This window comes from Neovison vison, chromosome 13 (assembly GCF_020171115.1).
Source record: "Neovison vison isolate M4711 chromosome 13, ASM_NN_V1, whole genome shotgun sequence".
Lineage (NCBI taxonomy): Eukaryota > Metazoa > Chordata > Mammalia > Carnivora > Mustelidae > Neogale > Neogale vison.
Genome location: NC_058103.1, coordinates 56,598,776 through 56,614,103, shown reverse-complemented (window position 1 = coordinate 56,614,103; position 15,328 = coordinate 56,598,776). Strand labels below are relative to the sequence as shown.

The 15,328-nt window shown below is 37.1% G+C and overlaps 2 protein-coding genes across 3 annotated transcripts in view; one reads left to right on the top strand and one right to left on the bottom strand.

The window, feature by feature from the left end:
* LRFN5 (leucine rich repeat and fibronectin type III domain containing 5) overlaps positions 1-15,328 on the top strand; it is a 244,753-nt gene that overhangs the window by 180,991 nt on the left and 48,434 nt on the right. The window lies entirely within an intron of this gene.
* Positions 12,829-14,038, bottom strand: LOC122893303 (circadian-associated transcriptional repressor-like). The gene is given in 3 exon segments (XM_044230226.1): positions 12,829-13,009; positions 13,011-13,813; positions 13,815-14,038. Coding segments are annotated over 3 exon segments (1,149 nt in total). The 5' UTR covers positions 14,028-14,038; the 3' UTR covers positions 12,829-12,876.

Here is a 15,328-nt window from a genome sequence, read left to right as displayed (position 1 = left end):
TTTACTGATTCATCACTTACAAATAACACTCAGTACTCATCATAACATGTGGTCTCGTTAATACCGATCACCCATTTAGCCTATGTTCTCCATTTCTCTCCATCGATGAACCCTCAGTTTGTTCTTTATATTAACAACCTTCTTTTATTTTTTTTTAAGATTTTATTTTTTTGAGAGAGAGAAAGCATGAGAGAGAGAGCACGAGCAGTGAGGAGGAATAGAGGGAGAGAGAGAATCATACTCCCTGTTGAGCAGGGAGCTGGATTCAGAACTAAATCTGAGGACCCTGGGATCATGACCTGAGCCAAAGGCAGATGCAAAGCAATGGAGCCACCCAGGCGTCCCTCTCTTTTGCTTTTAAGGGCCCAGGTTTTATTATAGTCACCCAGATAATTAAGAATAATCTATCCATTTTAAGGTCTATAACTTCAATCTGCAAAGTGTTTTCTGGCATGTAAAGGAACAGTCTTGTGTTCCAGGACCTAGGGCTGAGACATCATTGTGGTTGTGATTAGTCTGCCCACCACAATATTAAATTTCGAATTAAAACCTTTCACAAAAGTATCTCTAAAACCATATCCTGACAAGAGTAATTCTAGAATAATTATTCTTCCTTAGAGCTAGAGTCTTCCAAAGGGCCTATACCATTTGCCCGTAAACTCCCCCAGATTCATGAGCTACCTGAGATCATACCAGATTTTATGTTAAAAGTGAACCAAGTACTTCTTTTAAAAATGTTTAATTAAGCCCAGGAAACCCTGACCGCTATCTTTCCTCATGGGGAGTCATAATATGCATTAATATAGAAAGGTTCTGAGATATTCTGCAGTAAAGAAATTTCCTTAGTTGTGTTAATGCATTATTCCCCAAATATACTTGAACATGAAACATAAAAAAAATACCCTGTGAAACTATTAACATCACTCATAAAAAATGATTTTCCTTGATCTTGGTATTGAACATGACTCTTCAATATCTCTGAAATTATCTTTCCTTATATCACCACTACTACTGTCTCACTTTTTCTTGCTTAGTTAAAAACATCAGTTGCACTTTTACTCTATTTTAATTGTTCTACATGTGCTATTTCTGCAGAATTATTAACCCCCTTTCACAGATGAGAAAACCACCGTCAAGTAATATTCCCAAATTCCCAACGCTAATTCCAGTGTATCTTAACACATCTCCTGGTCTCCATTTTTTACCCTTCCCCATACAATCTTCTGTTTTAGGATGGAAGTTTCCTTCTAAAATACTGATTTGACTTTTTTGCTTAAAACGTTTCCACCAAGTCCTTACAACCCTGTAAGATAATATCAGATGGGTGTAGTGTGGTAAAGAAGGCCTGTGTTAAGCCTCTCCAGATGCTATACTATAACTCTCTTATGATCATTGGTTTATGCACCTGCTTCTTCACACTTCCCTCTTTCCTTCATGTTCTTCTACTCTCTGTTCCAAGTAATAAACTTCTATTCATTTTTCCAGAACCACCTCAGATGTCATCATCTCTGTGAAATTGTCCCTCTCTCCCCTTGATATTATTATGTGCTCTCACCCCAGTTGTTTAGTTGTGTTTGCTGATGTGAATTTATTTCATTTCTTTGTGTGTTGGTTCAAAGGGGGGTAGTATATATACTTTGATAAATTATAAAACAGTTCTGTATCCATCCTCTCTTCCTAACTTCTAAATTACTGTTTTATTTTTCATTGAAAAGTAAATACCATAATCTGTTACTTAATTAAGAGATTTTAGATGTTTATTTCTCTTTTTGGTGGATTCAACTTTGTGAAAAGAAGACTGTATAAAAAGTGATACTTCATTTTCCAAACTAGATTTTCATTTACTTGTTATATAACTGATACCTCTACCACTTCCCCAAAGTAGATGGTGAGTTTCTCAAGGGTGAGGGCAGAAACAATGGCTTAGCTTATATCTTTAGCTCTCAATCTTTCATATACCTTTATGTCCTATAAATAATATGTGGTCATTGGAGAGGGGTGTCCAAGATGATGGCAGAGCAAAATCCTTAATATGGATGCACCAAGTTATAGCTATGTACAGATCATTCTCCTCTGAAAATGATCTGAAAACTAGATGAACTGTTCCCATAACAAAGGGTAAAAGGACCATATCCAGACAGATACAAGAGGTAGAGACTGTCACAAATAACCCTATCCTCACCATGCCAACACACAATAAGGAGGGACCTCACTAGACAAGTACTTGTCTTGAAGAAGCCAGGGCTTGGTGCCCCACACTGAGCACCCTGGCCCCTAGGATCAGTACTGGAAATATGAGTCCCCAGAACACCTGACTCAGAAAACCAATGGAGCTAATGTCTGGGGGTTCCAAAGTGCTATAAGAAACAGAGCTACCTCTCTTGGAGGTCACATGTATGATATTGTTCACCCTGAGACCCAACAAATATATATATATATATATGAAATATATGTGAAATGAATATATATATGTGTTTGTGTGTATATGTGTGTGTGTGTGTGTGTGTGTGTGTGTATATATATATATATATATGAAAAGTACCTAGGTTATATATGATGGAGATTCATTTGCTGATTTGGGGACATTGGCTGGAGGGAGGTAGCAGTTTAGATGCTTCCTGGGACAGAGATGCTGGTGGACAACATTGTTCCACTCTCCACATAACCTACTAGCACAGGCAGGTGAGCTCAGATGTGGCACCTTCACACTGCCTTACTGAGACAGATGGGGTGAGGTGGTGGCAGTTCTTGCTGAGCCTGTAAAGCACAGGTGGTAGCAGCACTCCTCTGCTCCCTGGCTGGGATGCCTGAGTGCAAACGGTCATGGAATTCTCTAACTGCGTAGCCCAAGTATGCAAGTGTGAGCAGTCAGTGCATTCTCCCACCCCTGCATTCTGAAGCTGGCAAGCACACCACACAATACATTCTCCAGTTGCCTTGCTTTAAGCTAGCAGGTATGTTTAACCCACTCAGGGGACACCTCTTGATCACCTGGTCCTGGTGGCCAGGAGATCTGGTGTTCTGTAGTACCATGGGATGTTAACAATCAAAATGATAGTCCTTGGCAGGTGACCACCTCCAGAGCACCGCGCAGACCACAGACTGAAACACAACCCCAGTCTTCCTGTGAAAAAACTCTATTTATTTTATACTGGGGATTCACCTAAGGGACAGGCTTCAGGTTTCCCACACATCTGGAAGCTAAGGAGGTAATCCCAGGAAATGTAAGCAGGAAAACACAATCCTTGTGCATTTCTAAGGCTTCACTACAAATCAACAAGCCTTTCCAGAAAGGAGCTTATACATTCACCTGGAATGCAATTATTGCAACTGTTGCCCAGAGGGCACCTCCAGATATCCTGATTTGGAGGCCAGGAGGTATTACAATTGCAAACTGACAGTACTGTATTCATTTGTGTACTTTCAAAAACTGCTGTCTGAGTGTCTGACTTCCAATCAACCTGAAACTGTGTACTAAATGAAATTTTTCCCCTTGGGTCACTGACAGGTCTTGGCATACCCTCAACAACAGGAGCATATCAAGAATAACCAGGTGGTTTAGACCATCACAAAGGTTCAAGAGTCAAACAAGAGTGAGGGTAAAGTTGAACAAGAGGGAACAGCACCAAATCAGGGCACCTCAGGACAGAGGGGTAGCTGTTTTACCCAATATATAGAAACACAGAGTCAAGTAAAATGAGGAAGGAAAACTATGTTCCAAGCAAGACAAAAACCTCAGAAAAAGACCTTAATGATAAAGTGATAAATAGTGTACCTGGTAAAGAATTCAAAGTAATGGTCATAAAGATTCTCAACTGAACTCAGGAGGTGAATGGATGAACACAGTGAGAACTTCAACAAACAGAAAACATGAAGTACTAAACAAGTCACAAAGCTGAAGAATATAATAACTGAATAGAAAAATGCACTAGAAGTGTTCAACAGCAGGCTGGATGAAGTATAAGTATGAATTAGCAAACTTGGAAAAAACAAAAAGGACCTCTGAAGCAACATCAAATAGAATAAAATTCACATTATAAAGGTCCCAGAGGAGGCGAAAGGGACAGAAAATTTATTTGAAGATATAATAGCTAAAAGTTTCCTTATCCTAGGGAAAGAAACAAACATCCAGGTCCAGGAAGCCAAGAGATTTTCAAGTAAAATGAACCCAAAGAGAGCCACACCAAGACACAATATAATTAAAATGTAAAAAATTAAAGATAAAGAGAGAATCTTAAAATCCCTAAGAGAAAACCTGCTACATACAAGAGAAAGCCCATGAGGCTATCAGCAGATTCCTCAGCAGAAACTTTGCAAGCCAGATAGGAGTGACATAACATATTCAATGTGCTGAAAGGACAAAGAATTCCAACCAAGAATAACTACCTGGTAAGGTTATCGTTCATATTTGAAGACATAGTTTTCCAGAGAACCTTAAGTTAAAGGAATGCATTGCTGCTAATTCAGCCTTATAAGAAATATTGAAGGGACTTAAGGTAAAAAGAAATGGAACTAACAATAACAAGAAAACATACAAAAGTAGAAATCTTACTGTAAAAAGTAAATATATGATACAGAAAGTGGATTAGTCACTTAAAAAGATACTAAGAAGGTTAGGGCGCCTGGGTGGCTCAGTGGGTTAAGCCACTGCCTTCGGCTCAGGTCATGATCTCAGGGTCCTGGGATCGAGTCCCACATGGGGCTCTCTGCTCTGCAGGGAGCCTGCTTCCTCCTCTCCCTCTCTCTGCCTGCCTCTCTGTCTGCTTGTGATCTCTGTCTGTCAAATAAATAAATAAAATCTTAAAAAAAAAAAAAAGATACTAAGAAGGTTAAAAGACAAAAGTAGTAAAATCAACTAAAACTACATTAATTATTTAAAGGATACATAAAATAAAAAGATGTAAAATGTGACATCAAAAAATATAAAACTTGAGGGGTAGAGTAAAAATGTGGTTTCAGGCTGTGTTCAAATTTCAAGTTGCTTTCAACTCAAAATAGATGGCCATATACCTAGGATGATATATGTGAACCTCACTGTAATCACAAAGCAATAACTTATAGTAAATATTACAGAAGATGAGGAGAAAGAAATCTAAACATAACACTGAAGGAAGACATCAAACCACAAAGAGAGAAAGAGAAAAAGAAACAGAGAGGAAGTGTAAAAGTAGCCAATTAATAATTGGTAAGACAACCAACAAGATGACAATAAGTACATATCTATCAATAATTAAAGTGTATAGAGTAGAGTCTCTAATCAAAAGACATGAAGTGGCTGACTGGATAAAAATATAGGACACATATATAAGAAACTCAAGAAATTCACTTCAGAAGTAAGTACACACATGGACTGAAAATGAAGGGATGGAAAAAGATGTTCCATGCAGACGGAAACAAAAAGAAAGCTGGAATTTCTATATATATATCAAAGTAGACTTTAAAACAAAAACTATACCAAAAGACAAAGAGCGGCACTATATAATGACAAAAGAGTCAATCCTTCAAGAAGATAAAACCTTGGGGCACCTGGGAGGCTCAGTGGGTTAAGCCTCTGCCTTTGGCTCAGGTTCTGGGATTTTAGAGTTCTGGGTCAAACCCCTCATTGGGCTGTTTGCACAGCTGGGAGCCTGCTTCCTCCTCTCCCTCTGCCTGCCTCTCTGCCTACTTATGCTTTCTCTCTCTCTCTGTCAAATAAATAAATAAAATCTTTTTTTTTTAAAAGAAGATATAAATTTATATATATTTTTAGGGTAAGATATGTAAGTATAAATTTATATACCTTTATAAATATGTATGTACCCAATATAGGAGCACCAAAATATATAAAGAAAATGTTAACAAACCTAAATGGAGAAATTGATAGCAATACAATAATAGTAGTGGGCTTTAGTATCCCACTGACATCAAGAGATAGATCAATAAGAAAACATTGGTCTTAACTGACAGACCAGATGGGCTTAAGAGATGTATGCAGAATATTCCATCCAAAAAAAGCAGAATACATCTCCTTCTCAAGTACATATGGAACATTCTCCAGGATAGGTCACATGTTAGGCCACAAAACAAATCTTAATAAATTATAAGACTGGAATCATATTGAGCATCTTTTTCTGAACACAATGGTATGAAACTAGAATTCAGTTGCAAGAAGAAAACTGAAGAAAAAAAGAAAAAAACTTAAAAAACCCATGGGCATTAAAAAATATGTTACCAAACAACTACTGGGTTGTAGAAGAAATCAAAGAAGTCAATAAATACCTAGAGACAAATGAACAGAATCCCGACACTCCAAGATTTAGGTGATGCAGCAAAAGTGTTCTCAGGGAAATTTATAGTGATACAGGCCTACAAGGAACAAATGGAATCTTAAACAATTTATCTTCACATCTAAAGGAACTAGAAAAGGAAACAATGAAGCCAAAAGTTACGAGAAGGAAGGAAATAATAAAGACCGGAGTGGAAATAAATGGAACAGAGCCTAAAAAGGCAATAGAAAAGACCAATGAAACTAAGAGTTGAGGGACTCCTGAGTGGCTCAGTTGGTTAAGTGTTTGCCTTAGGCTCACAATTAGGCTCCTTGCTCAGCAGGGAGCCTGCTTCTCCCTCTGCCTCCCATTCTCCCTGCTTGTACTTGCTCTCTCTCTGACAAATAAATAAAATCTTACAAAGGAAAAAAAGAAAAGAAACTAAGAGTTGGTACTTTGAAAAAATAAACAAGAGTAATAGTCCTTTATCTAAATTTACCAAGAAATAAAGAGGGGGGGCTCAAATAAATAAAATCAGAAATGAAAGAGGAGACATTGCAGCTGATAACACAGAATTACAAAGGATCAAAGAGACTACGGTGAGCAATCATATACCAACAATTTGGACAACCTAGGAGAAATGGATAAATTCCTCAAAATTTACAATCTTGCAAGACTGAATCATGAAGAAATAGGAAATAGACCAATTACTTGTTCTTACTAGGAGAGTGAATCTATCAAAACCTTTCCAGCAAACAAAAGTCCAGGACCAGATGGCTTCACTGTTGAGTTCTACCAAATGTTTGAAGATTTAATACCTAACTTTCTCAAACACTTCCAAAAATGAATAAAAGAGAAAGTTTTCAAACTCATTTTATGAGGTAAGCATTACTTAGATACCAAAACCAGACAAGGACACCACAAAAGAAGAAAGTTACAGACCAATATCATAATGGAAATAGAAGTAAAATCCTCAGCAAAATTTTGGCAGGCTAAATTCAGCAATACATTAAGAAAGCCATATACCATGATCAAGTAGGATTTACTCCAGGGATCCAAGGATGGTTTAGCATTTGCAAATCAATCATCATGATGTGCCATATTAACAAAAGGAAAATTAAAAATCATGGTCATCTCAAAAGATGCAGAAAAGACATTTGACAAAATTCAGTATCTATTTATGATTTTAAAAAAAACCTCAACAGGGGCACCTGGGTGGCTCAATGGGTTAAAGCCTCTGCCTTTGACTCAGGTCATGATCCCAGGGTCTTGGGATTGAGCCCTGAATCGGGCTCTCTGCTCAGCAAGGAGCCTGCCTCTCTGCCTACTTGTGAACTCTGTCTGTCAAATAAATAAAATATTAAAAAAAAAAACCTCAACAAAATGGGTATAGAGGGAACATATGCCAATATAATAATGGCTTTATATGATAAGTCCACAGCTAACATCATACTCAACAGTAAAAGCTGAAACCTTGTCCTCTAGGGTTAGGAACAAGACAAAGATTCCCTTTCTCCCTACTTTTAGTTAACAGAGTATTGGAAATCATAGCCAGAGCAATTAAGCAAGAAAAAGAAATCAAAGCTGCATAGATTGGAAAAGAAGAATTCAAACTATTTGCAGATGACATGATACTAAACATAGAAAACCCTAAAGACACCACTAAAAACTGTTAGAACTAAGAAATGTATTCAGAAGAGTTTCAGAGTGCATCCACTGCTTCTAATTATACTGTGGAAACGTCACCTGAATATACTGCAATATAAATTGTACAAAATAGCAAAACTAGAGAACATTTCTTATCAGAGACTTTTCAAAGCAGGTTTAGAATTCTAACATATGAGTTATAGTCTGGAAAATGAATTCTCCAGTTTATATGGAAAGAATTTTAAATATGATTACAGATACATCATAAATATCCTGATTTTAAAGCCAAATCTCTCTTGAAATATAAGAGCCAAAGAGTAAAAAGCTGGGTTTTTTATTTTGTTACATATGGTGTTTAAATTTTTGCATAAAACACTTATGCAAATATTCCCCAATATGGAAACATAATTTTGTGAAAAATTAAAAATATGTATAAAGGTACTTTTTTACATAAATGAATTTAAATTAAATAGGTACATCTGTTTAACATGGAAACTTATGGCAGTTGTTTCATTTTTTGAAGCTGTTCACAACAAGGGTTATTGAATAAAAATACTGTAAATGTAATTTTTAGTTCAATTTTCCTAAACAGATTGGGTGGCTTAAAGTACCAAATGACATAGCAAAGCTGATTAAAAAAACATCAATTTACATTACATGGGCAGTTTATTAGAATTGCAAATTTAAGTCCAAGCATTTGACAGTTTCAGTTCTTTCCACATACTTAATAAACCAAAATTGATGGGTCTGGTGCACTTGAGAAAAGTTAGAAATGGGGATGTTTTATTAATGATTCAGTTCTAACATAAAAACCAATGCCCAGCTTGATCTCCATTCTCTGGCAACAGTTATTCTTGTCAGCGTCACTGTAACTTAATGCAGGGAAAGGAAGAGAACCTGAAAACCATGACATCATTTCTTTTCTGCTTCACATTACATTCTCTTTTCTAATGCTAGTTGTGGCTACATCTAAACTCCCTAAATTGCCATTTACTATGAATCGTAATGATTAATACATAACTTTCAACCTTCTTCTTACTTATTATTGCTAATACCGTCCTATATGAGAGTATCTCTATCAGTAAGATGAAATTATGTTAGTTCACTCCCAGAAACTGTCAAATGACAAGATAATCAAATGAATCTATTCTTCAGTGTTTTTACATTCAAAATCAAAGACACATATTTAAAGGAAGACAACATTCTATTCCATTATTGCCATGAACATTAATACAACATTTTAATAATCTATGACAAATGAATTTTCAGTATGTCATGTAATTTTTTCTTTAATATATTTATTTGTTTCTTTTCATTAGTTCCTAGATAGTTCACAATTAAATTTCTTTCCTTACCTTAACCCAAACAACTTAAAAGTTGGTGAAAAGAATGGTGAAAGGAGCCCAGGCTTTTAGATGCTACATGGTGATGTAAAAATTTGTTTCTCTCATTTCCCCTACCTCTCTTCCTTTTGATATACTTTTACCTGAATTGAATAGTTAATACTTTGTCCTTTTGAAAACTAGGTTTTGCTTTAGTACTAACTTTCCCTATTAAGTTCCAAGCCCCTTGCCAAAATGTTACTCTCCTAAACTCAACAGGTTTCAAAAAACCTCTATGCTAACATTCTTTTAGAAATTATTTCTTCTTTGACAGTACTGGATGATCACATCTTGAAACTATCTGCATTTTTTACTGTCTCCAGTAAATTATCATATTGGGATAAGTGCCATGATTCTGTCTTTTCTTGTTCTCTGGTCATCTTCTAGCAAGGTGCTTCAAAGGGGAATTGTTTATTTTTATTTTTTGCTACTGAAATCATTATTGCATTTTCTTTTTGCCAGGCTATACCTTATGGGATAAGTAAGGAATATTAATATATCTCCATAGCAAGTACTTCAATGCAAAACAAAACAAAACATTAATCTTAGAAAAAGGATCTGGAGTTAATGTGGATTCATTTCTTTTTTAAGATTTTATTTATGTATTTGACAGAGAGAGAGAGAAAGTGCACAAACAGGGGGAGTGGCAGGCAAAGGAAGAGAGAGAAGCGGGCTCCCTGTTTGGCAGAGAGCCCAATGTGCAGTTCAAGGCAAAGTTCAATCCCAGAACCCTGAGATCATGACCTGAGCCCAAGACAGAGGCTTAACAGACTGAGCCACCCAGGCACCCTGCTGATTTATCTTTAAAGCCAGTGTCATAGCATTTTTTAATTTACTCTCTCAATTTGAGAATGGAGAGGATTCTAAGTAAATAGTTTTTTTTTTTAATTAGAATCAATATAAAGTTTTCAAATAAATTACCTTTTATGTGTAAGGGAGGAAAGCATGCTTTTATTCATTGTTCATGTCACTGGTAGTACTTTAGAGCTGGTTGTGCTCAGATCTATTCTAGATACAGTGAGTGGAGTACCAATTTAGATAGGAAAAAGACCAGTTAGAAAAACATCATTTTAAGCAAGAAGTAATGGAATCTTGATCTAGGAAAATGACAGTAAAGATAAGCATATGGCTTCAGGCTATATTTGGTTATATATTGTTAAGATTTACTAATGACTGGGATATTGGTACATGGAAAAGGTAATAATACAATAACTTTATATGAACTTTTTAGCACCTGAGCTGGGGAAAATGACGTTGTGGGGAGTAGGTTTATTGAATTAAATCAGTCTTCCTTTTGGATGTGATATATGTGAGCTACTTCTTCAACATTTAAATGTGGATGTCAAAAAGCAATTAGACATAAGTGTCAGAAACTCAGAATGGAAGTCAGAACTAGACATATATTGGAAGGGAAAAATAATCTTACAGAAATTATTTAAAACCATTGGGAATGATGAAATTACTTAAGGCAAGAATGTAGATAAAGAATAGAAGCGCAAAGAAACTTCAGAACCCTGGCAGAACATTAATGTTAGATGTGAGATGAATAGGAGACAGAATAGCATTGCAGTAGTGACAAGAGTAACAGTAACACCTATGATTTACTGTGTCCTTATTCTGAGCCAGTCAGCATCCTAAGCATTTTACACTATTCTAGAACACCTATTTAATCCTCGTGGCAACCAAATGTGTGCACTGTTATCTTTATTTTGCATGAGGGACTGTTAAGGCACAAAGGAGTAAATTGACTTTTCCAGCATGAAGTGAGATCTTGTTTGTTCATTTTTTAATAAGGAGACACTGGAACACATTGTATGCTCTGACCTGGTAGACAGGAAAATTGCTATTGTAAGAAAAAGATGTAACTTTTTTTTTTTTTAAGATTTTATTTATTTATTTGACACAGAGAGAGAGAGAACACAAGCAGGCAGAGAGGCAGGCAGAGACAGAGAGGGAAGCAGGCTTCCTGCTGAGCAGAGAGCCCAATGTGGAGCTCCATGTGGGGCTCGATCCTAGGACCCTGCGATCATGACCTGAGCTGAAGGCAGAGGCTTAACCTACTGAGCCACCCAGGTGCCCCAAGATGTAACTATTTAAATCATGTTCTTGAGAAGGTAGAAAGAAAGAAAATCCAGAATCTAGAACTCAAGAGAAGAGGTCAGTCTTTGAAGATATCAGTATAATTGGAGGGAAGAAACAATGAATAAATGTACAATATGACTACATTTTTGGTATATAGTTTTTATATGGGAAGATAATTCTCTTTTGATTGTTTCTTTTTGTTGTTTTATTGAAAATAATCAAAGAGGATAGGTTTGTGGATGGGAAACTGAGCCTCATGTAGATTTTTTGTATTCACGGCTCTGAGAATCTTTACATCTCCATTCAATAAAACAATGTTTCACAAATAGTATATACTGATCAAGTATCTGTGGCATGAATTTCTGTCTCCAGGGAACCTTGACTTGAGACATGAATTAATTAAATGCTCTAAGTGAAAGATAAAATTCTATCAAAGCTCAAAAGAGGGTGCATTTAAGCCCAATGATCTTGAAAGGTTCACAGAGAAAAACACATTTCCGCTGACACTCTTAGAATGAATGGGCTTTAGATGGGTAAAATTTTGAGGAAAGGGTATTCCAGATGGAGATGGGAGGGTGAGCAAAGGCATGATCAGAAATAATAAAGCTGATGTGGCTTAAATGTAGGATGAATAAAGTTTAAAGTTACATAGTAGGTTTATAATTCACATACAATATTAAGGACAGTTTGTGAAGGGCCTTGAATATCATGCTGAGTATAGATTTATTTTGTAATAAACCAAAAAACTTAGGAGGCTTTTGAACAGTAGAGTGATTAGACAATATATTTGGAAGTAGATAATGAGCTTTACTATTTGGTAATTTGGAATGTATGATATTTTAATACCACTGAACTTATCTAGCTACACTTTAGGTTGGTGTAATTTTCCTTTCTATTCTAAGCTTAGGGCAACACCTGAGGACAGTGCTCTTTTGTACAGCTGTCAAAGATGCCCTAGATATACATGTACTTTTTTGTCTGTTAAAACAAAGCTAAATATTTTAACCACTTAGCATCCCAGGCAAATTTTCATTCTGAGAAATGTAATTCCAAAGGGACCCTTGTGCACTAAGAAAACTCTTGATGATTACTGTTAGCAAGCTGAATATACACTTTTATAAATGTTTAATTAGGCCTACTGGCTAAAATAAATTTTTGATTTACCTATAACAACCTAAAAGAGTTTAGTAAACTGGATATTTTCACCAAAAAACTGTTCTACCTCTTAGGATATAATCAAATAAAAATTTATTTTATGAAATTATGTGTCATTGTAGATTTTTTCCTTCATATTTAGAAGCCTCATAATACAACTTAGAAAATCCTTAATAATCATTTCTTTTTGAAGTTCTTCAGAAACCAACAGGTAACCCTTTTTTTTTTTTTTTTGGTATAAAATTTCTTTAATCAAAAAGGACTTCTCTTCCCTCAACACAAATGCACACATTAAAAATAAAAAAAAAATAGATGACAGAGACATATATTTACACAAATCAGAAACCACAGTCTCAAGTCCTGGATTATGGGTTGAGAGAATGGACATCAGGAGCAACTGGAGGATGGCTTCTCCACTGCTCTAGATGTCCCACAGTCATCTCTCTGACCATGGTGGGTAGACTAGGACCAGACTGGGGACAGCCCCAGTCTGGTGGCAGTTACTGGCAAGTGGTGGCAATGAGGTCCATCTCCAGAGAGTTTCTTAGGATCACCAGGGATGACAGGAGACGCTGTAGTGGGTGGAACTGGAGAGGCTGGGGCAGAGTGGGTGAAGGGCTGCACTCCATGCTGGACAAAAAGGATGACACCAATGCTGGCTCCAGTGCCTAAAGGACCATGGCTAAAGGAAATGGTACCTGGGGAACTGAGGGGGGGGTTGCAAATTGGAGTGGTGTGGATCCAAGTCAGGTGCATAGTTGGCCATTCAGTGAGATGCCAAGGCTGCTTTGGTTTCAACAGTAGATGTCCTAGCTCTGTCTGGTCCGTCTTTTCCATGGGAGGGGCAGGAGAGGAAGCAGCTGAGGAACTGTGGTGGCTTGGAAAATGCTTGGTCAGCTGATGCCTGCTATTACCCAATGATGACTTTTGGGCAGCTATATGAGGAAACCAAGTCTTTAACATCCCTTCTACCTGTAGCAAGGTTCCTAGGTAACGTTCCCCCATCTGTGGCTTCTGCAAAACACCTACAATACGCTGGATTCTATCCATTGCCACACTCTGCTGGAAACTGCTCAATCCTCTCTCAAATCGACCCATCTTCAGCCCATTCAGTAGGTCTGTGAGAGGGCGAATGAATCCTTGAAGCTCTTTACACTTCTGAGCAAAAAGCAGGTCTCCTTCTGTGGTACAACCCTGGATGTTTATGTTGGGCTGTAATTCACCATCTCTTGATCTTTTGACCCCAGATCCTGCCAAAGGAGAGGCCAAGCCCCGTTGTTCCAAGTGAGATACTGTATATTTATTGGTTGCTGGAAACCTATCTGCAGCGGATAGGACCAGGGCTGGGCCGAGAACCTCCCCTTTGCCCGACAGGGTCGGACCTGGGGTCATGGGTCTCCTTGTCCTCCCCCTCACTATCGGAGGGGAGGCCAAAGTCACTGTTCACTGGGGAGGTGGAAAAAGAGGAAGAGAGAGAGTAGGAAGAACAGGAGGAAACGCTAGCTGGAGAATCCATAGGTTCAGAAGCAGGGGCTGGAGAGCAACTTCCGGAGTACCCAAAAATCGGAACCTGCAACCGTGCCGATCCGCTCAGCCCAGGCTGTCTCCTGCTCCTTCTCTAACTCTGCGGGTCTCCGCTGCCCACCTCCGCCTCTCTCCCACTGGTCCCCCAGGTAATCCTTTTGTCTCCCCCTTCACTATACTGATATTCAGGCATCTGTAAGCAATTAATTTTGTACCATAAGAGGAGTTGCCCTCCATGAATGTATTTGAGACTGTTATATTAACACAGAAAGTTAAATTTTTATGTATCACCAATGCAAAGTCAAATCTCAGGAGTCTTTTTCAGGAAAGGAATGTAGCATGCATCCGCTAATGTACTCTGCTGTTCCTGTTTTTTTAACAACAGAGTGGAAAGGCTGTCTTTGTGAAACTACTGACCATAGTTACAGGTCCAGTCAACAGAATCATTTTCTATAAACACATGACCAAAATTTAGATACTGAATGTATGAATTTAACCTGTCAATTCATATATTTCACAGGTAGTCCTCAATTATATATTATGTATTAGGTATTGTACTTGATGCTGGAAATAGGAATTTCAATAATACATAGCACTTTTCCTCAAGGAGCTAATGCCCAGTGGGGGCAATAATAGGAGAAAGAATTTTGGAAAGTGTGCTCCCCTGGAATGCCAGCATTTCAAACTTGTGTTTTCTGAGCCATTTAATGAACACACACACACACACACACACACTCAAGTGTGTATGCGTGGCACTGAATTGTCCACCTCTGTTAATGAACATTATGGGTATACTTGAATACTATCTTAATTATAAATAGCCAATAATAATAGTTTACATTTAATGACTGTCTCTGAAAAAACCTATGTCTAAGTACTTCATCTATGTATTTTATTTTCACAATTAAATAATATCATTATTATTATTCTCATTTTATTGATAAAATCCAAGATACTGAAGGTTTTAGTGACATACTCAAAGCCCATTAGGTGTTCAGTGACAGAGCCATGTTTTGATAGAGCCCAATAAATTTAGCCCACAATTTTAACTATACTGTTTCCCTCAAGCAGAAAACAATTAATTTTGTTACCTCTGCAGTAAAACACAGGAAATAGGCAGATGGAATTATAAAACTCCTAGAAACGATCTTTCTACAGATTCTGATTTTGCAGTATATATGCTATTCATTTTTCCACCATCAGATAACATGTTATTATAGTTGGTGGCACTGCTATTTATAATTCTGATCTTCTACTATTTGGTAGAACAAATCTTTTCATTCATTCATTCAA